We start from the raw sequence: 20,827 nt of genomic DNA, 5'->3' as shown, positions 1-20,827 counted from the left end.
TAAACGGCGCGCAAAAAAAAAAAATTTTTTTTCTCCAACTCTTAAAGTTTTTTTTTTTTAGTTCATATAAGTTATCAAGGAAATAACTATATATATAAAACACATAGAATAGGAATTAATAATATTTATTGAGTGGAGTATTTATATTTTATCATATTTATTGAAAAAAAAAACTTCACACTTTGATAATGGAATAGCATAAAGAAGAAGAAAAAAATCGAACCTTGGTCGCGGAGAAATTGAAATAATGGAGTAATTAAATCTTCTTTGATTATTTTTTTTTTTTTTTTGGTTTTGTATCAAATAGTGGTAACGGGAGTTAAAATAAGACTCCTATATATACAGAAATTTTTTTTTCGGATTAGGTTAATTTTTTTATATTATGTTTAGTGTATATTAAGGCTGAATTAAAGGTAAAATAGTAATAATTTAAATATGGACAAACCGGGGAATAGGGAGCTAATCCGAAAAATAATTAAAATGTAATATTCAAAACAATAAAATTGAAACGAAGCAAAAAGGGTACATACGAAAAAAAGGAAAAAAAATATACAAAATTTTTTTTGGTGCTAAAAAAAAAATTTTTTTTTTTAAAGTAAGGATCAATAAAATAATAAGGAATGGAATGAATCACATTTGATTTTGAAATAATCACATCATAAATATTTTGCATAAATAAATAACTTAACTAAATTGGGAATATAAAAGAAACTAAAAAAAAAAATTTTAAATATTCCCACTGTTATCAACCCCTTATTTGGTACGGGAAAGAAAGTTCACCAAGAAAAAAAATTTCCCTTTTTTTGATGGCAAAAAGTTACACAAAAATCATAGCCCATAAATTGTTAATGAAACTCTAAAAAAATATGAACATAAAAGGGGTTGTTTGGAGTAACCTCCCCAAAAATACGGCGATGGTTATAGTCCCATTACGTATACCAATTTCCACAAACAAACATAAACAAGCAAGGGATCGGGTTTTTTTAAAAAAAATCTTTCTAATTATGGTTTCTTGGGTTCAAAATTTGGTCAGTCGGGTTTTGTGGCTTACTTTAACCAATCAAATTAAGCCACAAAAAAAAAAAATTTATCGGAACAAAGGCTTTAAGGGCTTTTATACAGAATTAGCATAATATGCAATAATATAAATAATAATTATAAATGCAATACAAATAAAGGAAATTGTGGTTATGATTAAAAATGGTTAATGCTGAGTCGAATTTATGTTAAAATAAAGTTTAAAATTTATGCGTTCTATCAATGTTTCTATAAAACGATTGTTTATATGAATATATATATATATATATATTTTATATATATGTATATATGTATATGTATAAGATATAAATATATATATATTGGCAAATCGAAGTTGTAAGAACATGATGATTATATGTTTTAAGAGTGATTTTCTTTTGAAACTTTAGATCGCCTATCGCTGCCTTAAAAAAATTAGAATCAATCAACCCTGTTGGAAACATGATCTTTCATAATGATTTCAACATTGGGGTCCATAAAACTTGTTATACAAAATACACAAAATATAATTATTTATACCCGAAATACTTTGGTATTCGGCTTATATATTTAAGAAGGATATATTGTAAGACTTTTTTTTTATTTTATTTTTTTATTTTTATTTTTATTTTATTTTATTTTTAACCTTGTTTATTAACTGGTTTTGTAAAAAATTAATCCAAAAGACAGGACATGGGAAAAATCTAAAGATGGAGTATATGCAACATCTTAAATTTCTTTTTAAGTTTAGTGGGAAGCGGAATGATTCGGAGAACTTTTTTCCATAAATGTGAATGTTATGGGGCTGAATTTCTAGGTATAACCCAAATAAAAACTTTGAATTCATTTTGATTAACTTGGGGAATAATCATATGTCGTTTGCAAAAATAGGAAATAATTTTTTTATGGATACCGTTTTTTTTTTTTTTTTTTTTTTTTGAAATTTTTTTTTTTTTTCAAAAAAAAAAAAAAAAAAAATTTATAAAAATTAAATTGAAAATAATATAATAAACAATAATATATATATATATATATATATATATATAATATCTCATTATTTTCGAAAATCATTAACAAAATGTGATATTAATTATTTCACTTGGAAATCATTGATTCCGAATTTATATCATTGACGCTGTGTGAGGCTTTAACCACAGGAATTGCATGAACACAAAGAAAAAAAACTTGTATTCTTGTGCGCCCATAACCCGGAATATAGATTCCAAGAAAGGGAAAATACGGAATAATATTAAACAAGACAATATTTAATGGTTCTGGTTATATGAATAATATAATCTTTTTATCGTTATCATTGCAGATTGCATGTTCCAATCATACATTTATTGGCTTCTAAATATCCATATGGTATCTTTCTCATTTGAAAATCAATTATTATATAATTTATCATCAATGATCTTCAACCTTAATTTAGTATAGCTAAATTTAATTTGGTCCAATTGCAGTTATCATTAACCATAAAAGAAGATTATTTAATTTTAGGAAACGAGAAAAAATTTTTTCTTTGCATACAAAAATGTAACAATAATGCTGAAAAAAAATCATTGAATGAATTTATATCCGATAATTCTTTTAGGGTTTAATATCTATATATATATATATTAATAATATTTATATATTTATATATATATATTTATATTTATATATTATATAATTATATATATAATATATATTATATATATATTTATATATTAAAAAAGCCAAAAAAGATTAGTTGGATAATTTTAAAATACCGAAAGGAAATATTTTGTTTTTCATCTCTCTTATTGTAACTACCGAATGTAGTTCAATATAAAATAATTATTATAATGCATTTGTTTTATGTGAAAAAAGTGTAAAAGAGATGGATACAATCATACAAAGAATAATTTATCTATATAAAAAAAAAAACAAATAATAATAAACAATTCTCTGCTCCAAAATACATTTAAGAATCTGAGAAATTAATTACTTATGGTGTAACTTTTGAATTCCTGATATACTTTCTTTCATGCATAGAATTTATAGAAAAATAAAGTTCAAAACAGAAAGAAAAAAGTCTAGAAGAAAAAAAACAAGAAAGAAAAAATGGTAAAAGATTCCAATGATAAGGTGTAAGACAAATAATAATAATAATACTGACGCGCCTTTATCAAAAAGCTTGTTATTGTTTCACGTGACTATGTACCAAAAAAATTAGAGATAATTAACTTGCTTAAATTGGAATACAACAAAATTTAAATATAATTTGAATATAAGCGGCATTTCTTTTTAATAATAAAAAGGAATGTCTAACCGATTGTTCCTAAATGTTATATTTTAGTAGTTAGTTTCAAAGTTCATCCCTCCCGATCAACTATAAAAACATTTGGGGTGAGATGGAAGATTAAATAACTCTAAGGAAATTTTTATATTTAATAAAAAGTCATAAACCATCTTTTTTTTTTTTGGTGACATAACTTTATTATTAGGGAAAATATTTTCTCACTATTGTTATTAATAAAGTAATGATTTTATGTTACTTTTTTGATCAATTGTCAAAAATATTTAATTTGATCGGCTTTTCCGAACATATTTAATGAACTATAATATTAATATTATATATACATTTTGTGAAATATTCTGTCAGTTAATTTCTAACCTTTTTTTGTCCTTGCTAATGATAATTTATAATTTGTAATTTGTAATTTGTGGTGATTGACGTGACAAATATTCATTTCCCCATATCCCCATTATAACTGAAATCATTAATTTAGGAATTTCAATTATGAAATACTTCCTTCGATTCTTCTAGATCATCCAATTAGCAAATTCTTCAGGAATAGTTTTGAATATTGTGTATTTTAACGTTTCCTGATGTATCTTCAACATCATCTTCTGATGAAAGCCCATTTACAAATCATTTAATATATAAAATTAGAAATTCTTCTTTATCTCTTTGAGCTTAAAATCTACGTAAACATAAGTTGAAGAATCTGGAATTAACTACCTTGATATTCCAAAGCTTCGATGCCATGCTCCCATGGTATTAATCACGATGTGTAATGAATATACCAAAAACAATGTTACTTTTCGTTCCAGAAAATTCGTGTCTTTAAGTGGTAAGTATACTACATCAAATAATTATCCTATAAATATTTTTAAATATTTTTTTTTTCGAATTCTAAGAAGTCAAGAAGAATAAAATGTTTATGTATTACCATCTTAGCTTCAACATAAAGTCTATTTCATCAATCAATAATATCTCGTACTAGATTCCCACAAAATTATAGTATTATTTAACTCAATTATATATTATTTCAATTTAGCTGACAATTTACATTTTTGGTTGAATTCGTATAATAGGTTACGCACTTAAAAGAATATTACGTTCATTTAAGAGTAAGAATGCATTACACGAGCAAACCTTGCAAAAGTTTGGTGGTTTTAGGTGTTAATAAATGGGCAAAAAAAAAAATTGTGAACTCTTTCCTTTTTCATCCAATCAAAACCTTTAAATGGAAGCTTGCTGCGGGAAAAATGTACTAGATCATTTAGCTCATCATTTACTTGCGACAACTCTCTTTTTTTATATGCAAAAAAAATGTCTTGGTTTATTAAAGGTTCACGCCTCCAAAAAATTGCTTTTTCGAGCATTATTCAACAAAGAACACGCGTAATTAAACCTCTTGATATTAACTTGGTAAGTATTTAATAAATATATTATTACTTTTTTTTAAGCGAGAGTTGCTAATGAAAAGTATATTGGCTTTAATGAAATAAAGACACGACATAATAATGTTGTGAAAATTCTTATACAACAAAGTCTTTATTCTACAAACTTCTCGCTTTCTCACGAACACGTAGATAATCCTCCTTTAAAAGGTGAACACGAAAACGCGTCATTATTATCAAATAAATCAAAAAACGAAAGTGATAGCCCTACAAGCTTTGTACCTACGCAAGAGTTCATTTCTAACGATTTGTTGAATAATGATAATCAGAAAGGACAAGTTCAACCTGATAATAAATTTGAGCAAGATTGGTCCAAATCGTTCTTTGGTTTATCTACCAAAGCTTTTCCACAAGAGGCTGCTAATATTTTATTAGCTCCCGTCAACATTGATGATATAGAGTGCAAGCCCGGTAAATTCAAAGAATTTATCTTTTGAAATCTCCGTTTTGATGTCTTCCTCATTTGTTTGATTGTCTTCTAATTCTTTTTTTTTCTATTTATAATAGATGGGATGATTTATTTACCTGAAATTAAATACCGTCGCATTTTGAATAAAGCATTTGGACCTGGAGGTAAATAGTAATATGATTTAGAATAACCGCTATATAATTATATTTTAAATAAGTTGTATTCTTATAGGTTGGGGTTTGGCACCTCGTGGCGAGAATTCAGTTAGTCCAAGGAACATTTCACGTGAATATGCACTTGTTTGTGATGGACGGTATGTTGAGACTTGAGATATTTTTGTGCAGTGTGATTTATATAATTTTAATTGTTCATCTTATTTTCAGACTTGTATCGGTTTCTCGTGGAGAACAAGAGTATTTTGATCCTTCTGGATTAGCCACTGCTTCCGAAGGAGCAAAAAGCAATGCTTTAATGAGATGTTGTAAGGATTTGGGTATCGCTTCTGAACTTTGGTAAAGTATTTTTTTAAATTGTATTTTTTTATTAAATTCAACATGATTTATTTGCAATATTAATTATTATTATTTTTTTTTTAATAGGGACCCTACTTTTATTCGTGATTTTAAAAAGAAATATTGCATGGAAGTATTTGTTGAACATGTAGTGAATAAAAAAAGGAGAAAGATTTGGGTGAGAAAGGATAAAGAAGTTGAATATCCTTTTGTAAGAGTGTGACTCGAAGATTTTTCCTTTAATTCTCAAATAAATTGTGATTGATTTTAATCCGATCTTTTATTTTCCAATAATAATATTTGTAAATTAAAAAAAAAATAAAATAAGTTTTTTTTTTTTAAAAAAAAAAAAAGCTTTTTTTATAAAGATAAATAAATATTCTCCGATGATTTCTTTATATACCTTTCTTTGTCACCATTTGTCAGTGTGTCACACCCTGTATCTTCAATATGTTCATCTGAATGATCTGATGTTACATGGTAACACAGCCTCTTATCTTTATCTCTGTTTGCATGATTTAGATCATTTTCTAGCCTCGGTTTTTTCTCTATCACCATGCTTCGTACTAGGTCTATCGCTTTTGTCAAGTCTTTGGGCATATCCAAAGTATCAATAGTGATCAAATCATCAAAACAATGCATTTATTTTAGATAATTCGTTCTCTAATGAATTATTTAAATTATAGTCAATAGGCTTGCGTTCATTTGCTTCGCTTACTGAGGAATTTAGTGGAAAGAAGAATGACAACGTAAAGTTGCGAGGTTTCTATTGCTCAACACTTTTTCTCGTATTTTAAAACTTTTGCTTAATTCGCTATTCCTAAATTAGGGTAATTATACTGTTACACTCATACCCGGTGATGGAATTGGTCCGGAAATTTCGGATTCGGTTCAACGAATATATAAGGCAGCTGGAGTAAGATATTAAAGTTTTTAAATACATAAGTACAGGATAATTTCAGAGTCGATGGTTTACCAAATATGTGAAGAAATTACCAACTTTATTACGTTTTTGTTTGAAAGAGAAAATTTCTTTTTATTATTATATCTGGATAATTAAATGTTCTATTTATTTTTATTAATTCTAAAGGTTCCAATTGATTGGGAACCAGTAAATGTTACACCTGAATTAAGGAATGGAAGAACGGTAATTCCTGAGGAAGCATTAAATTCTGTGAAAAAAAATACTATCGCTTTAAAAGGTATGATAAACCCTAAATTTACAATTAAGAAAAATGATTTTTAAATAGTTCCATAAAATATAACTAGGTCCTTTGGCCACGCCTATTGGAAAGGGACATGTTTCTCTTAACCTTACCCTTCGTCGTATATTTAATTTATTTGCCAACGTTCGACCTTGTAAATCCGTTGTTGGTTACAAAACACCTTATGATGATGTAAATACGGTATTGATTCGTGAAAATACAGAAGGGGAATATTCCGGAATTGAACATACTGTAAGAGAATTATAAATACATATTTATTTCATTCTTTCGTAATATTTATATATATTTGATCATTAATAGGTCGTAGATGGTGTCGTTCAATCATTCAAATTGATTACCAGAGATGCATCTGAGAGATGTGCCCGCTATGCTTTTACTCATGCAAGAGACATTGGACGTAATCGCGTTACTGCTATACACAAAGCAAACATTATGTAAGTTAATACAATATTTATGATCTCAAATAAACATAATACCAAAGTACAATTTTTTTTTAGGAAATTATCGGATGGTCTTTTTCTGGAAGCTTGTAACGATGTGGCGAAGGATTTTCCCGATATCCAATTTGATGATGTGTTGCTGGATCGAGCATGTCTTCATGTATGTTCAAAAGAATTTATATAACTTCCTATTTTTATTCTTTTTTAAAAAAAAATGAATAAATTTCGTAGATTGTCCAAGATCCTTCTCGATATTCAAGCACAGTTATGGTTATGCCTAATTTATATGGAGACATTTTATCAGATATGTGTGCTGGATTAATTGGGGGACTTGGATTGACTCCATCAGGAAATATTGGACGGGATGCTTCGATTTTCGAAGCAGTACACGGTACAGCACCTGATATTGCTGGCAAAGGCAAGTGAAAAAATAATTTTTTCATTTTATAAAAAAAAATGTGATTATTTATTATTATAAATACACCGTAATATTATAGATTTAGCGAATCCCACAGCGCTTCTATTGTCTTCTATAATGATGCTTCGTCATATGCACTTAAATCCTTATGCTGACTCTATTGAAAAAGCTGTTTTAGATACAATTGCTGAAGGAAAGGTTCTCACGCGTGATCTCGGTGGAAAGGCATCCAATACGGAATTTACCAACCAAATTATCAATAATTTAAAAAATTAGTTTTAATCAAATGTTAATATATTTAAATCTAAATTATTTTTTAATCTAAAAAAAAATAAAAAATTATATATATATTTTTTTTAATATTGTATAACAAATTTAAAGTTTGAATCGAATTGATCATCATGCGTTCAATATTTGTATCGGTACAATTAGATTTCGATGAATAAATTGTCTGAAACTTTTTTTTTTTTTATTCCCGAATTTTGCTTTATTGACCCATTGTAAGATATTGTATTGTGTCCGAAGACCGAAGCAGCAGAAATATGATCGAAGAAATTATTACAAATTCCAACAATTACCGCGGTTTCCACTGTCATCAAGCTTTGAAATATGACAAAATATCATCGATCACATGAATTTGTTCCTCCACCCAATAAAAATTTTTCCTATAATCAAAACAATTTTATGAAAATTAGTAGGCCAAATTACTTCCGTAGACTCTTGTCAGGACTCAAAATGGTAGAAAATTAACAAATATGTTATAATTCCTGAAATCTTTCTTTTTAATGTAAATTTTCAAATTTTCTTTTTTATCATTGTTGAAACTGATTTCAACAGGGTGACCAAATTGATTGTGCTTTAGATCTCATGAGACGCCTCCCTCCTCAAAATACAGAGGATAATCTTTCACAGCTTGTAGATCTTGTCCCTGGTCTTCAAGATGAACTGTTAAATGCTATTGACCAACCACTTAAGGTTGCAAAATGCAAAATCGCGAATAAAGATTATTTAATGTCTACTTTTAACAGAGATGGTGATTCTTTTCGGTAAGCTAAGCTATTACTAATTGTCCTTTAAAATACATTAAGAATTATAAAGCTAAAACTTTTGTCTTATTTCATTAAAACGCACCTAATCGTAATATTGGTTATTTAAACCGACATTTAAACTACTTTCTTTCTCTATTTATAAAAAAAATAAAAAATAAAAAAAAAATCTCTTCTCCCTTTAGTTCTCCTTGGTCAAACGAGTATGATCCTCCAATAAATGATGGAATATTCCCTTCTCAAAAAATTCGCAAATTGGAGGTATCCGCCAATGAAGCTTTTGATACATATCGTGAGATGTGTGTAGTATTATTTTCTTTCCCCTCTAAAAAGAAATCTAATAGCTATTATTAAATTTTATATTATTTGTTTTAAAGGTATTATGAGGGAGGTACTTCTTCAGTATATTTTTGGGACAATGACCAAGAACAAGAACTAATTCAAAGTAAACTTCAATCCGGATTTTCTGGCGCGGTTTTATTTAAAAAAGGTAAAAATTTATATGATATAATTATTCATAACTTTTTAATAATAACGGTTGACTTTTTTTTTTTAGTCGGTGATGGTAGTCGTAGGATGAAGGGGGCATGGGATTCAATTCATGTATTCAAAGCAAATGAACGAGGTCGTAATGCACATTATAAATTAACATCTACTGTTATGTTATACACCATTACAAGCAAACCTGAACTCGGAAATATGAATTTATCTGGGAGTATGACGAGACAGGTAAAATAAAATATATATATATAAAGTTATAATATTTTTCACTGGATAGATTTTGCTTATATTTATTAAAAAAAAATTATTTACGATGGATAAATAAATAGTTCGAAGCCGATTATCCAATTGATGATCCTTCAGCTCACATAGCCAATATTGGACGTATGGTTGAGGACATTGAACTTAAAATGCGTAATTTACTTCAAGAAGTTTATTTCGGCAAGACGAAAGATATTGTAAATGATTTACGATCGATCAAATCGCTTGTCGAATCTCAAAAACAGGCAGATATTCAAAAAGAATTGTTGGGAAAGTTAATGGAACGAAAATCATAATAATGAAAATTTTTGTAACAAAAACTTTTTTATAATATTTCAACCCCTTTTCCCCTTTGCAGTAATCTTAAACTTGTAAATCTATTATTTAATAAATTTATTTAGGAATCTTTGAAAAAAATTTAATTTAAAGTCTCACAAACTTGGGCTAATACCTTGATAGATAAAGTATGGCGGCTATTTCTTCTGTTTTTGCTTTAGTAACTTTAGTAACCCGATGTTCGATTTACATCTATTATAGGAATGCAATTGTTATCTTAAATTGGTAAGTAATTAAAGTAATTGAATAATTTTTGTGGCTATGTTGCTAAGCAATAATCATATAAGGGGTATTTTAATTATTATCTTTATAGAGTTTGTGGATAATATTTAATTTTTTTGTCTACAAATAATTGGCTCTTTTTTCGAAATTTTCACACGAAAATCATATATGTCTTTGGTAATAATTTTATAATATTATAATAAAAAAAAAAATAAAAAAATACATTATTATTAATTTATCTTGGTAGTTATTTGATATTTATTGTATTAGAAATATTTCTAACCTGTCTAACCAGTGAAAAAAAATAATAAATTAAAGTTTTAATAATGGTAAATCGGACACGACATTTAAACGTAAAATACGCAATACAAATAATACAAATAAGTCTATAAACTGATTTAATTTGGTCAGAATTATCTTATGTAGACCATGTTTGACTAATACTAAGGATATTATTCTGTTATTGTAGTAATTGTGAACCAAAAAAATTATCCGTCCTGAGGGGTCAATCAGAAATTAGGCCAATCATGGATTAATAATAAAAGATAAACATTTCATGCAAGTTAGCGCCACAGAACAACTTTAGCTAATCCTAGCTAAATTTCCTTTTTTTTCTTTACATAAAAAAGCTCCACAAAAACGCATATAGACAATACAAACTACGAAAAAAGGCTACTGCTACCAAACTACCAGTCAAAAACGATAACCCATAAACATAAAAAAAACCTTCTACTTCCTCATTTGAAAGCACGTCACAGAAATGAGCAATCTCAGTAGTTCTGTTTCAGTTAACCAACGAAAACTTAGTAACTCTTCAGGACACCCTGCGGAGCCGTTATCTGAACAGACGACTCCACGAAGAGGAAGTAAGCGAGACCATGACGATGATTTAGACGACGATTCTGGTGACGACGATAGTAAGAGCGAGAAAAAAGCTGGACGCCGCAAGATAAAAATCGAGTATATTGATGATAAAAGTAGACGCCATATCACCTTTAGTAAAAGAAAGGCCGGTATAATGAAAAAGGTAATTCGGTTAAATTTTAAGAAAAAAAAAAATCGGATACTCCTACATATAACTAACACTGTAAAAGAACTTCGGATAATTTGGATTGGTATTTGGGTTATTTTACCCCTATTTTTTTTTTTGTTTGTTACCACTTTGGCGAAACTTGGCTAGACAAATATCGTAATAGGACATATGTACATCCTATTTTGTCTCTATGATTTTTGTAAACCTTGCCCGGTTTATCAATTCGTTCTCCCACGTTTTTCACCAAATAATCATTATTAACTGTCACCAATTTCTTATCTAGGCGTATGAACTTAGTACATTGACGGGCACACAAGTTCTTCTTCTCGTCGTATCCGAAACTGGCCTTGTTTATACCTTTACTACTCCAAAACTTCAACCTCTCGTTACTAAACCTGAGGGAAAGAATTTAATTCAAGCTTGTTTAAATGCTCCTGATGCACCAACTCAAGAATCAGCTGCTGCGGTACGTATAAAATTTGATCACGATTCGAGTTTAATCTTTAAAAATGTTTTTAACAATTTTTTTTTTTTTTTTTTTTATTAATATAAAATTTTTTTTTGCATCAAATCTTTCTTTTTTAATATAGCAAGCACGTGCGTCTCAAAGTACTCCAAATTATGGAAATGATAATACTCACACAGATGGAAATAATGATAACGTTTATGATCATGATCGAAAGGCAAGTAAAATCAACAACCGTTTTCTTAACTTTATTATATTACAAGATCTCTTGATTAAATTTAAATTATTTAATTCATAGCAGCATCAAGCACCTAATAGTGGACAAATATCATCTGCTCAATCTTATGCTCTAGGAATAAATCCATATGCTAATCAATATAGTAACATCCCAAGCAGTATGGCAATGGGTACCGGAGGTCTCGCTCAATCTTACATGTCACCAGCTCAATATCCTCAATACAATCAGCAACATTTGAATCAATATGCTACCGCTCAAGGTTCTCCTTACATGCAAAGTCCAGCTGCAGGTTATTGGAATCAAGCTAATACTGGAGGAAATGGAGCCGCAAAAGTTCAACAATATTCACCTCAACCTGGTGATAAGAAATGAATTGAAATGTCAAGCATGACTGAAAAATAGACTAAATATCATATTTTCTTTAAATAATTTTTTGTGAATAATATTTTTTTTCCTTTTTCACGTAGAATTTATGACTTCATAATAATTTGCTAACATCTAAAAATTTACCTTTTTTTATCCCGCTCATAAAAAAAAAGCATCATATCCATTTAAGTTTGAAATTTATCCTGTTTGATATAGGTTAAATTAATGTTATATAATGTGATAAATTTAGTTGTTGATATTTTTTAAGTAAAAAAAAAATCCACAATGATTCTTAATTGGATATGGCGATATCATAAGTGGGAAGTTTTATTTTCTCTCTTTTTTTTTTCATTTTGTATATCATTTTTCTCTTTCGATTTCCCCTTTTCCCTTTCTTTCGAAGTTGTTTGCACTAAGTCAATAACTTCGTCTGAGTTGTTAATAAATTTTTACCCCTAGTATATAATTGTTTGGACATTTTTTTTTTTCATTTATATTATTTTATCCTTAACATTAGTTTATTTTCATTATTAACGAAATATTTTTGTTTTTTTTTCTTGAAATGATAATAATTTTGTTAGTTGTATAGTTATAAAAAATTTTCGGGTCCTTTCTTTCATTTCATTTTCCTTTTCATAATTGATATGGAAAATGATTTTTTTTTTGCAAAATAAAAATTAAGTATATTTTTACAAATTTACATTTTTTTTGTATTATTTAATGTAAATCTTATGCTTAAATAATATAACTTAAAATGGATGAGATGTTTGTATTTAGATCTGCTTCGTTTTTAATTACAAATAATAATAACGAATTTGGTAAGAAAAAAATTTCATAGTTCTGAAAAACAATAATTATTTTATTTGGTTCATTGATTAACGGAACTAATACTAAAAAGATATTGTCGGGAAATCAGCCTCAAAAAAGCAATTACTGCGGTGCTTAAAAATTCCAAATCTTCCCATTTACATTTACCACGTATTTTTTTGTTTCTCCGCTTCATATTTTTTAAAAAATTTTTTAATCTTTTTCAATTCTCTACTTGTTTACATTTTTAAATCATTTAAAATGGCTCGTAAGTAGTATTTAAGAAGTCTGAATGTTAAAATAAATTATTTCTGAACTTAATAATAAAAAATTGTTTTTTTATTTTATAAAGGTGGAAATCAAAGAGAAAAAGCTCGTGAAAAGAATTTGAAAAAACAATCTAAGCAACCAAAGAAAAAAGAAGATGGAAACGCTTTTAAAAAAAGAGCTGAAAGGTACGTAATAAAAAGATATTATTATAATAGTATATTTTTATTTTTATTTTTATTTTTTTTGTTTTTTTTTGTTTTATCAACTATTTAAAAAAAAAAAGAAAAAAGATCTATATTATTTATATATATGTATCTGTATATATATATATATATATTTAAAAAAACTTATTCTAATTATTCTAATATAAAGAAATTAATTTTTAATTAATTTTGTATGTTTAAAAAAATGATTATTTTATTTTATTTTATTTTAATTTTGGAATGACACTAAGTTTGTTTTTTCATTGATTTTCTTTTTTTTTGTTTTATTGTTTTTTTTTCATCCTTTGAAATTAATTTTTGTGGATTTGTTAAAAAAAAAAATTATTTAAACGTTTCCAAAAATCAAAATCATTCGAAATTCGAAATTATGTGATCATTCTCATTAACCTTCTAGTGATGCTGAAATTATGAGACAAAAGCAACAAGTAAGTTTTGAAATGATTTTCTTTTAATTTCATTTATAACAAATATTTCATTTTTATTAATAATATTAATAATCTAATCTTTTTCAACAGAAAGCCTTAGAATTGAAAGCATTAGAATCGAAAGCAGAAAAGGAAACGAATCAAAGTAAATAATTATGAAATGAGTGAGTAAAGTATTCTGTATTCATTAAATATTATTTATTATTATTTTATTTATATTATTTTATTTATATTAGGAACTTATATGATTTTTAAAAATATTCTCTTATTGTAAGATAAAGAAGTTAAAAAAAGTAGTTTTAGGCAGAAGCAACAAATTTTTCTTGTTCAAATGAATTTAAATCATTAATTTTATAGTCCCTTGTTTAAATACAAGAAATATTTATTATTAGTTATTATACAAGAAGTTTTGTTTTATTTGTATTATTATTATAAATTAAATAATTTTTTTTTGGTTTCTCCCCAAATACATTAATGATTTAATTGAAACTTCCAAATTTTGAATGAATTAATTAATTAAAAAGTCCTTATCATGTGCGAATTTGAAACTTTCCAGCTTTGGTTAAACTTCGTACACCCTTTAAATTTATAAATTAAATAAATTAAATTAATAATTTCATTCATTAATTAAAAAAGTTAAATTTTAATATAACATACCTTATATGGTTTGTATCCTTCATTAAATATCTTTAAACTGTCTACTCTAAGTCCCGATATTGCATACATATTAATAGAAAAGTCTAATGTAATTGTATGCCCTGATTCTGGTGTTTGTTCACTAAATAAATAAACCATTGTTAGTATTGGATTTTTTTTATTTTCAACTAAAAAAAACATTACTCACGAACTGCTGAAGTTTCCGGATAATAAAGGAACTTTATCTTTAGATTCTATTTTACCCAGATCCCATCTAACACTCTAACCAAATATGAGAAAAAAAATCATTTTTAGACTAAAAATACTTCCTTTCATACGAAAAAAGATAAAATTTACCTTTGTGACGGGATCAAAAATATATGAACCAAGATTACATGTAGCGTTAACATTCGATACAGATTTAGCTAAGGGAAATACCAGCAAGACATTCTCTATAGGTTTTCCATCTGTATTTCTTATATTGATTGATATATCAAATTTACCTATAATGTTTTTTTTTTTAGAAAAAGAATATTTATAATCGGATGATATTAAATAAGAAACATACCACCATTATTTCCAATATGAATTTGCGGTTTTACATATATTGGTAAAGATTGTTGATGTGGCAAATTTACCCGATAGTTCATTAATTTAAATGGACCATCAGGAGGCACAAAAGAAAGTACGCGTTCATTTTCAAATTTGTTATATCTAACACATGGATGAAAACTACAGTCATCCAACACTCTTGGATTTACGAAACTCAACGTAAGGTCAGGCATTCCTAAATATCAATAAATTAATTTAAATTTAAATTTAAATTATTATTCAATAAACAATTATGAATAACCAACCAGATAAACGACAATTTGCTTGTATTATTCCATGGGTTTCAGATGACACTATTGCGCCATTACTAAATTATCAAGAAAAAAAACATAAGCCCTAATTCATTTTTCTCGAAAATCAAATTTAGTTTTACTTCGTTGTACCTATCAACGATTGCATCTATTTCTTCAATCATATCAAAATATATTTCATTATTTGTATATTTTACACCAGATTTTCTCCATGGAATACTTGATATTGTACTTCCATTAGGAATATGCTGCGTAACGCTAGCAAATACGAAAGAAAAAAAAAATAAGATTATATGTATATACTTTTTTTTATTATCTTTGAGACCTTTTTACCTTGTTACTCCGGCAACTTGACTTATCACTTTATTAATAATATTTGGAGGTACAATCATTTCCTTCAGAGCATTAGGTTCAGTAGTTAATGGATATCCTATATAACACATAATAAAAATCATATTATATTCTATCCAATCTTTATTTTAAAGACATTTTTTATTTAAGAGCCATTAAAATCAATATAAATTATAGAATTACCATAATCCATCATTTCTTCTAAAAGCTATTAATTATAAATTGATTAATTTAAAGTAAATACAAATCGAACTAATAATGATTAAAATCTAACCTGATAAACGACATCAAAATTATCTCTTATTGATAGCTCAGATATTTCACCAAAATATTCTGCTAGTATGTCTACTATCCTGTGAAGGAACTCTAACACTAACAAAACATCGACTATTTTTTATAATAAATGATAATTTATATTCCAATGAATAAAACCGAAATTTATTAAATATCAAATGGCTCACAATTTATGTTTAATCACCTTCACTAGAAACAGGACTTAAAAAAGTTAAGCTAGATCGGTAAACATGGACCAGCTGGTATTTTGGCGTCGAAACGACTGGTGGTAAATCTTCCGGGGAGGACTGTCTAGATACTTGGTCATTAAAATAATCAACCACTTGACGATTTATAAGACCTCGCCAATGTTTTTCAATGATAATTTTTCTATAACAAAAAAAAATGGTAAGAATTAAGAAGAAAAGAATAATTATTTCCTAAAGAAAATTTACCCAGCAGTGTTCAAAACGAAAAGACTGTCAATCATAATTGCGTGCAATAAAGATGTGTACTTGTTGGCATCCTTAACATAGCTAAAACTAGATTTGATTGGATAATGTATTGTGTAGCATAAAAAAAAATTTTTTAAAAAAGCCTAATCTAATGTTTAAATTATAATGTTTAAATTAAAGTCAAAAAATCTATTTCCTCAATCGTAATTAGGATTCTACTTGGGTGTGAAGAGCGAAAAAAAGTGTGATAAGTGGGAATTTCATCGATACGAGAGTTACTTGACACGTGCTATTGTTATTTTATTATAAAAGAATGCTTTTAGGATTCTACTAAATGCACTATTTCAATTTATTTCATGCTGCCAGGCTAGGAAATAAATGAGAACAATTCAACTTCACCAAAAAAAATTTTTTGTTACGCGAAACTATCTTCAAATTAACACCAAATTTAGGATTCATGTCATGTTTAGCCATTAGTTCACTAGTCATGTCCTGACGGACAAGATAACTTGCATGTTTATTCCTTTCCTAGTAGCTATTTTTCAAACTTTCCCCAATGACATATTTATGATTATTAAGGTAATGAAAAGCGCTTTGACTTTAGTCAATAAATCAATAAACTCACGTGCTATTTAATTCTCTTTTTAAAGCTTTTTACTTCATTCGACGTTCTACATAACTCATTCACTTAACTACATCAATTATTTTTAACGTCAATTTAAAATTCATTCGTCATTTCGCTATCAACAATTTTTTACGGAAATAAAAACATTCTATTTAAATTTAGTAAAGCTAGTGCTGCCAAATAAGTTAATAACCGTTTTAAAGAGCTAAACCGATTTGTATCCAGCCTGTGTTTCCTTTAAAATAATTTCACGTTCCCTTTTTCAATAATATTCTTTTGCCCCTATACCCAATACCCAAATTTGCACCACATTTAGCTACACCTTAACTTTATTTTCAATGTTCTTTTCATCTTTCCCTTTAAGGGCACTGTCAGATATTACCTAATATCACTTTAATATAAGAGCAGGTAAGATATGTTATATATATAATTCCTTATATAGTATTATATGTAACCTAAGATCTTTAGTTACCCCCTCCCACTAAAATATTAGGTAATGACAGCACCCTTACAGTACTTATTCATTATCGGTCCCAACAACTTAATTTTAGCTATTTAATGTCTTCGACAGTTAATTTGATTTCGCTTTAGATCTCTCTAGATATTTCCTTAATCAAATACAGTATATCAAACGAATATTAATCGGTGTTGATTCAATCTTTATAAGTGAAATTTAACTCGGTTCAGGATTGAACTAGTTCATCGGTGAAATTTGAGTCAATGTTTTGTCTTCAATGGGAGAGATTTCTTCGCTTTCTAATTTATAAACTAGACTAGAAATGATGTTTGCAGTGTTATTTTCTGTTATTTCTGCTTCGCAACTAGTTATTTTCTTATTTTCCTCAAAATCAAGTTTTGAAACATTAATTCCTAAAAGGTCTAAACTGTTTAATTGTCTATTAATCTCTTTGGTGTTTATTAACTTACTAGTTGTAATAGCAGTTGGATGGGATTTGTAAGTGAAATCTTGAGAAATTTCTTGAAGTTTAAGAAGAAATTCGGTATCTTTTTGCCAATCTCTTAAAGTCTTTTCTAATTTATCAGATGTTGGACGCTTTGCTGGATCAGCATTCCAACATTGTCGAATTAAGTTTTTAAACACTTGAGGGAATTTTAGATCATCTAGATTAGGCCGTAAGCCTTTACAGATTTCTATAGCCAAGAATTCATCATGCGATTTATCATAATAAGGAGATTTACTCCAAAATAATTCATATGCTATTACACCAAAAGAATAAATATCGCTTGCTTGAGTATAAGGTTGGTGCCTTAAAACTTCTGGAGCAATATATGGAGTAACGCCATAGACTTTACTTTTATCGGATTCATTAACAGGTCGGCAAAAACCTAGATCAGAAATGCTACAAAGAAAAAAAATAATTAACTAATATATTGCCTGGATGTAAATCCCCATGAACTAATCCTAGATTATGAATTCTGTTTAATCCAATTGTAATTGTAAGTAATTAATAGAGTTTAGCTTTAAAGTCTAACTTGTTAGCATGCTTTTTTAAACATTGTCGCAAGTCGCCGCCATCCATGTATTCCATAACCATCACGTAGTCTTTTTGATGGTCTTGGGTGATCCCGTAACACTTCACAATCTTATCGCCCTTTTTAAACAATTTATGATGATTAGCGACTTCTTGCAAAAAATCCACAGTCATTGCATTGCTAGAATCTTTTAATTTCTTTAAAACAACTTTGCGATAAATTATATAATCACTCCTGTTTTTAACTTTTTCATCGTCTTTTTCATAATCGTAATAATCATTATATTCGTTCATTATAGCTTTAAAGATTGTACTGAATCCTCCCCTTCCTAAATACTCGATACTTTCGCTTTCAAATTTGTTATAAGGTATTCTTTTTAGCAATGCTTTCTTATAACTAGGGCTATCTGATTGGAATTTTTTAATAATTTCATTTTCTGGATTGCTACTACTGGTCAGTTCTTTGAAGTACTGGATTAAATATCGAGTACCACAAGTTTGGCAATTAAATTCATCAATTTTAGGTTGTTGGCAATCTAAACATAAACCATAACTTTTATATCTTTTGTTTAATTCTGCATTTGGTATCAACTTATTAACTATCCATTCTTGTTTAGGAAACAATTTACAATGATTAAAACTTTTTAATTGGTCAATCGCCTCTATATTGAGTGACGGCAATTCTTGAGTTCCGGTAGTTAGATACTTTTCATATTCTGCTTGTAACTCTTGTTTGCAGTTAGTTAATACACAATCAATTTTAACTTTTTTAACGTCCTTTAGCCACTCACAAAAACCCGCATCGCTTGGTTTTAACCCAATATCCTTTTGAACTTTGCTCTGCTCATAAATAAATTTCTTTAGCTCTAATTCAAGTTGCAGTTTTAAAGTTTGTTCCAAGCTCCATATCTCGATATCTCTTTTTACTTTTTTTGTCTTTTTTTTTACTTCTTGCACTACATCACGTAAAACAATATATGTCAGAATAGGTATAGTGAAAGGAATAGTTACAACTCCCACAACTCCTATGATAATTTTTCCACGTTTTCTTAGCATTTCTTCCATGTTTCTTAATACACGTTTTTGACCCGTCGGGATTTAATATGTTCTGCTGTTCTGCTAAAAATAAATTTGGACTAGAATAAGGCATGAGCGAAATTCAATTTTTGCCCCTATTATTACACATTTACACAATATTTATATTAATTTACGGTATACAGTCGGCTCGCGTTATAACGAATTTGGTGTCTGGGCCGATCTGACCTTCGGTATAATCCGGGAAATTTTGGTATATTGCAATTTATATAACGTGAATGATTTCATGTCATTCCATCAACTAATTACGGGAACCGTTGTAAGTCCGGAACGAAAAACTAAAATTTGCCGATTTCATTGGGTGACGATCACGTGGCAGACAGAGAAACTCACGTGATCGATTTTTTTTTCATAGTGCGTAGACATATATTGTCCTTCGCTTCGCTCCGGACAATCAAAACATATGTAAAGTATCATATAAAAATTTACTATTAAAGATTTTTCTGCCGATCATTATATGAAAGTTATAAGTAATTTACTACTAATTTCCTATTAAAATTAACATGTTTTCGTGACTCCATAACTAGGAATATTTCTTCTTAGTTCTTATTTTCATTTGAAATTTTTTAAACTTATCTTAAATATCTTTCTCTTTCATATAATACCTCAATTTTTTGAAAAAAAATAATTATTGTTATTTGGAAATAGTAACTTAAACTTCTTTAACTTTTGTATTGAATAAAAAAAAATTTTTTTTCTTGAGTTTATGAAAAACAAGTTACTTAAAGTCATCATGTATTTGTTCAAGCTTATAGTACTATTTAAATGTCAATAATGTGAGTTATTAAATTTTGAAGATTTTGGATAATTTAATGTAACTTTGTATAAAACCAAATTTGGTATATAATAGTTCATCAGCAGCAGATTGAAGGGCTATTTAATAAATATGACCTTAAAATCCATCCAAATATGAGTCAAGAGCTACAACAATCAAAGCTGAGACTTTCTATTGGCTCCAATTTATTTGATAATATCAATAAGTCTAGTATTCAAAAGGTTTGAGAACAAAAAAAATGTCAACCATTGCAAAACTTAAATATAATTCTACAGGATACTTTACAATTGGATTCAGAGCGAGTTGGTACAGCAAATCCCACAACTTCTGTAT

The 20,827-nt window shown here is 27.7% G+C and overlaps 7 protein-coding genes across 8 annotated transcripts; 5 read left to right on the top strand and 2 right to left on the bottom strand.

Moving 5' to 3' along the window:
* The first annotated feature begins 4,541 nt into the window (after nucleotides 1-4,541).
* On the top strand, nucleotides 4,542-6,049 carry OCT59_020647 (uncharacterized protein). Its single transcript, XM_025317642.2, has 6 exons — nucleotides 4,542-4,696; nucleotides 4,779-5,139; nucleotides 5,236-5,301; nucleotides 5,369-5,450; nucleotides 5,521-5,649; nucleotides 5,737-6,049. The coding sequence occupies exons 1-6, from the start codon at nucleotides 4,598-4,600 to the stop codon at nucleotides 5,870-5,872; spliced, it is 873 nt and encodes a 290-aa protein (XP_025177879.1). The 5' UTR covers nucleotides 4,542-4,597; the 3' UTR covers nucleotides 5,873-6,049.
* Nucleotides 6,050-6,191: 142 nt separating this feature from the next.
* Nucleotides 6,192-8,009, top strand: OCT59_020646 (NAD-dependent isocitrate dehydrogenase; the record flags this gene model as incomplete). The annotated part of the gene is made up of 8 exons (XM_066149316.1): nucleotides 6,192-6,256; nucleotides 6,336-6,411; nucleotides 6,479-6,851; nucleotides 6,919-7,106; nucleotides 7,176-7,309; nucleotides 7,373-7,475; nucleotides 7,547-7,733; nucleotides 7,813-8,009. The coding sequence occupies exons 3-8, from the start codon at nucleotides 6,710-6,712 to the stop codon at nucleotides 8,007-8,009; spliced, it is 951 nt and encodes a 316-aa protein (XP_065990234.1). The 5' UTR covers nucleotides 6,192-6,256; nucleotides 6,336-6,411; nucleotides 6,479-6,709.
* A 333-nt stretch (nucleotides 8,010-8,342) lies between these two features.
* On the top strand, nucleotides 8,343-9,966 carry OCT59_020645 (uncharacterized protein; the record flags this gene model as incomplete). The annotated part of the gene is made up of 6 exons (XM_025317644.2): nucleotides 8,343-8,471; nucleotides 8,571-8,779; nucleotides 8,965-9,078; nucleotides 9,157-9,269; nucleotides 9,336-9,508; nucleotides 9,610-9,966. The coding sequence occupies 6 exons, from the start codon at nucleotides 8,343-8,345 to the stop codon at nucleotides 9,835-9,837; spliced, it is 966 nt and encodes a 321-aa protein (XP_025177881.2). The 3' UTR covers nucleotides 9,838-9,966.
* Nucleotides 9,967-10,670: 704 nt separating this feature from the next.
* Nucleotides 10,671-12,898, top strand: OCT59_020644 (uncharacterized protein). The gene is made up of 4 exons (XM_025317645.2): nucleotides 10,671-11,126; nucleotides 11,416-11,598; nucleotides 11,723-11,815; nucleotides 11,900-12,898. Exons 1-4 carry the CDS (start codon nucleotides 10,860-10,862, stop codon nucleotides 12,206-12,208), a joined length of 852 nt encoding a protein of 283 aa, XP_025177882.1. The 5' UTR covers nucleotides 10,671-10,859; the 3' UTR covers nucleotides 12,209-12,898.
* A 279-nt stretch (nucleotides 12,899-13,177) lies between these two features.
* Nucleotides 13,178-14,424, top strand: OCT59_020643 (uncharacterized protein). 2 transcript variants are annotated; one of them, XM_025317646.2, is made up of 5 exons: nucleotides 13,178-13,277; nucleotides 13,362-13,464; nucleotides 13,898-13,928; nucleotides 14,019-14,092; nucleotides 14,165-14,424. In XM_025317646.2, exons 1-4 carry the CDS (start codon nucleotides 13,271-13,273, stop codon nucleotides 14,079-14,081), a joined length of 204 nt encoding a protein of 67 aa, XP_025177883.1. In that variant the 5' UTR covers nucleotides 13,178-13,270; the 3' UTR covers nucleotides 14,082-14,092; nucleotides 14,165-14,424. The 2 variants fall into 2 exon arrangements, with proteins under 2 accessions (XP_025177883.1, XP_065990233.1); XM_066149315.1 differs by having other exon boundaries at nucleotides 13,179-13,277; nucleotides 14,204-14,392.
* Nucleotides 14,327-16,541, bottom strand: OCT59_020642 (uncharacterized protein; the record flags this gene model as incomplete). Its single annotated transcript, XM_025317647.2, has 12 exons — nucleotides 14,327-14,506; nucleotides 14,586-14,706; nucleotides 14,773-14,846; nucleotides 14,922-15,067; nucleotides 15,133-15,351; nucleotides 15,422-15,483; nucleotides 15,560-15,685; nucleotides 15,761-15,857; nucleotides 15,962-15,986; nucleotides 16,053-16,165; nucleotides 16,257-16,441; nucleotides 16,507-16,541. 12 exons carry the CDS (start codon nucleotides 16,539-16,541, stop codon nucleotides 14,459-14,461), a joined length of 1,251 nt encoding a protein of 416 aa, XP_025177884.1. The 3' UTR covers nucleotides 14,327-14,458.
* Nucleotides 16,542-17,825: 1,284 nt separating this feature from the next.
* Nucleotides 17,826-19,689, bottom strand: OCT59_020641 (uncharacterized protein; the record flags this gene model as incomplete). The annotated part of the gene is made up of 2 exons (XM_025317648.2): nucleotides 17,826-18,492; nucleotides 18,626-19,689. The coding sequence occupies 2 exons, from the start codon at nucleotides 19,687-19,689 to the stop codon at nucleotides 17,826-17,828; spliced, it is 1,731 nt and encodes a 576-aa protein (XP_025177885.2).
* Nucleotides 19,690-20,827: the final 1,138 nt, after the last annotated feature.

This window comes from Rhizophagus irregularis, chromosome 3 (genome assembly GCF_026210795.1).
Source record: "Rhizophagus irregularis chromosome 3, complete sequence".
NCBI classification, from domain to species: domain Eukaryota; kingdom Fungi; phylum Glomeromycota; class Glomeromycetes; order Glomerales; family Glomeraceae; genus Rhizophagus; species Rhizophagus irregularis.
The sequence above is the reverse complement of the archived record's forward strand: the minus strand, read 5'-3'. Positions and strand labels throughout refer to the sequence as shown.

Coding starts and splice junctions, on each gene's coding strand:
- OCT59_020643 (XM_025317646.2), top strand. Junction 13,465..13,897: donor TTTAAAAAAAGAGCTGAAAG/GTACGTAATAAA, acceptor TTAACCTTCTAG/TGATGCTGAAATTATGAGAC. Junction 13,929..14,018: donor TTATGAGACAAAAGCAACAA/GTAAGTTTTGAA, acceptor CTTTTTCAACAG/AAAGCCTTAGAATTGAAAGC.
- OCT59_020647 (XM_025317642.2), top strand. CDS start 4,598: ATGTCTTGGTTTATTAAAGGTTCACGCCTCCAAAAAATTGCTTTTTCG. Junction 5,302..5,368: donor TAAAGCATTTGGACCTGGAG/GTAAATAGTAAT, acceptor GTATTCTTATAG/GTTGGGGTTTGGCACCTCGT. Junction 5,650..5,736: donor GGTATCGCTTCTGAACTTTG/GTAAAGTATTTT, acceptor TTTTTTTAATAG/GGACCCTACTTTTATTCGTG.
- OCT59_020644 (XM_025317645.2), top strand. CDS start 10,860: ATGAGCAATCTCAGTAGTTCTGTTTCAGTTAACCAACGAAAACTTAGT. Junction 11,127..11,415: donor AGGCCGGTATAATGAAAAAG/GTAATTCGGTTA, acceptor TTTCTTATCTAG/GCGTATGAACTTAGTACATT. Junction 11,816..11,899: donor TTTATGATCATGATCGAAAG/GCAAGTAAAATC, acceptor AATTCATAGCAG/CATCAAGCACCTAATAGTGG.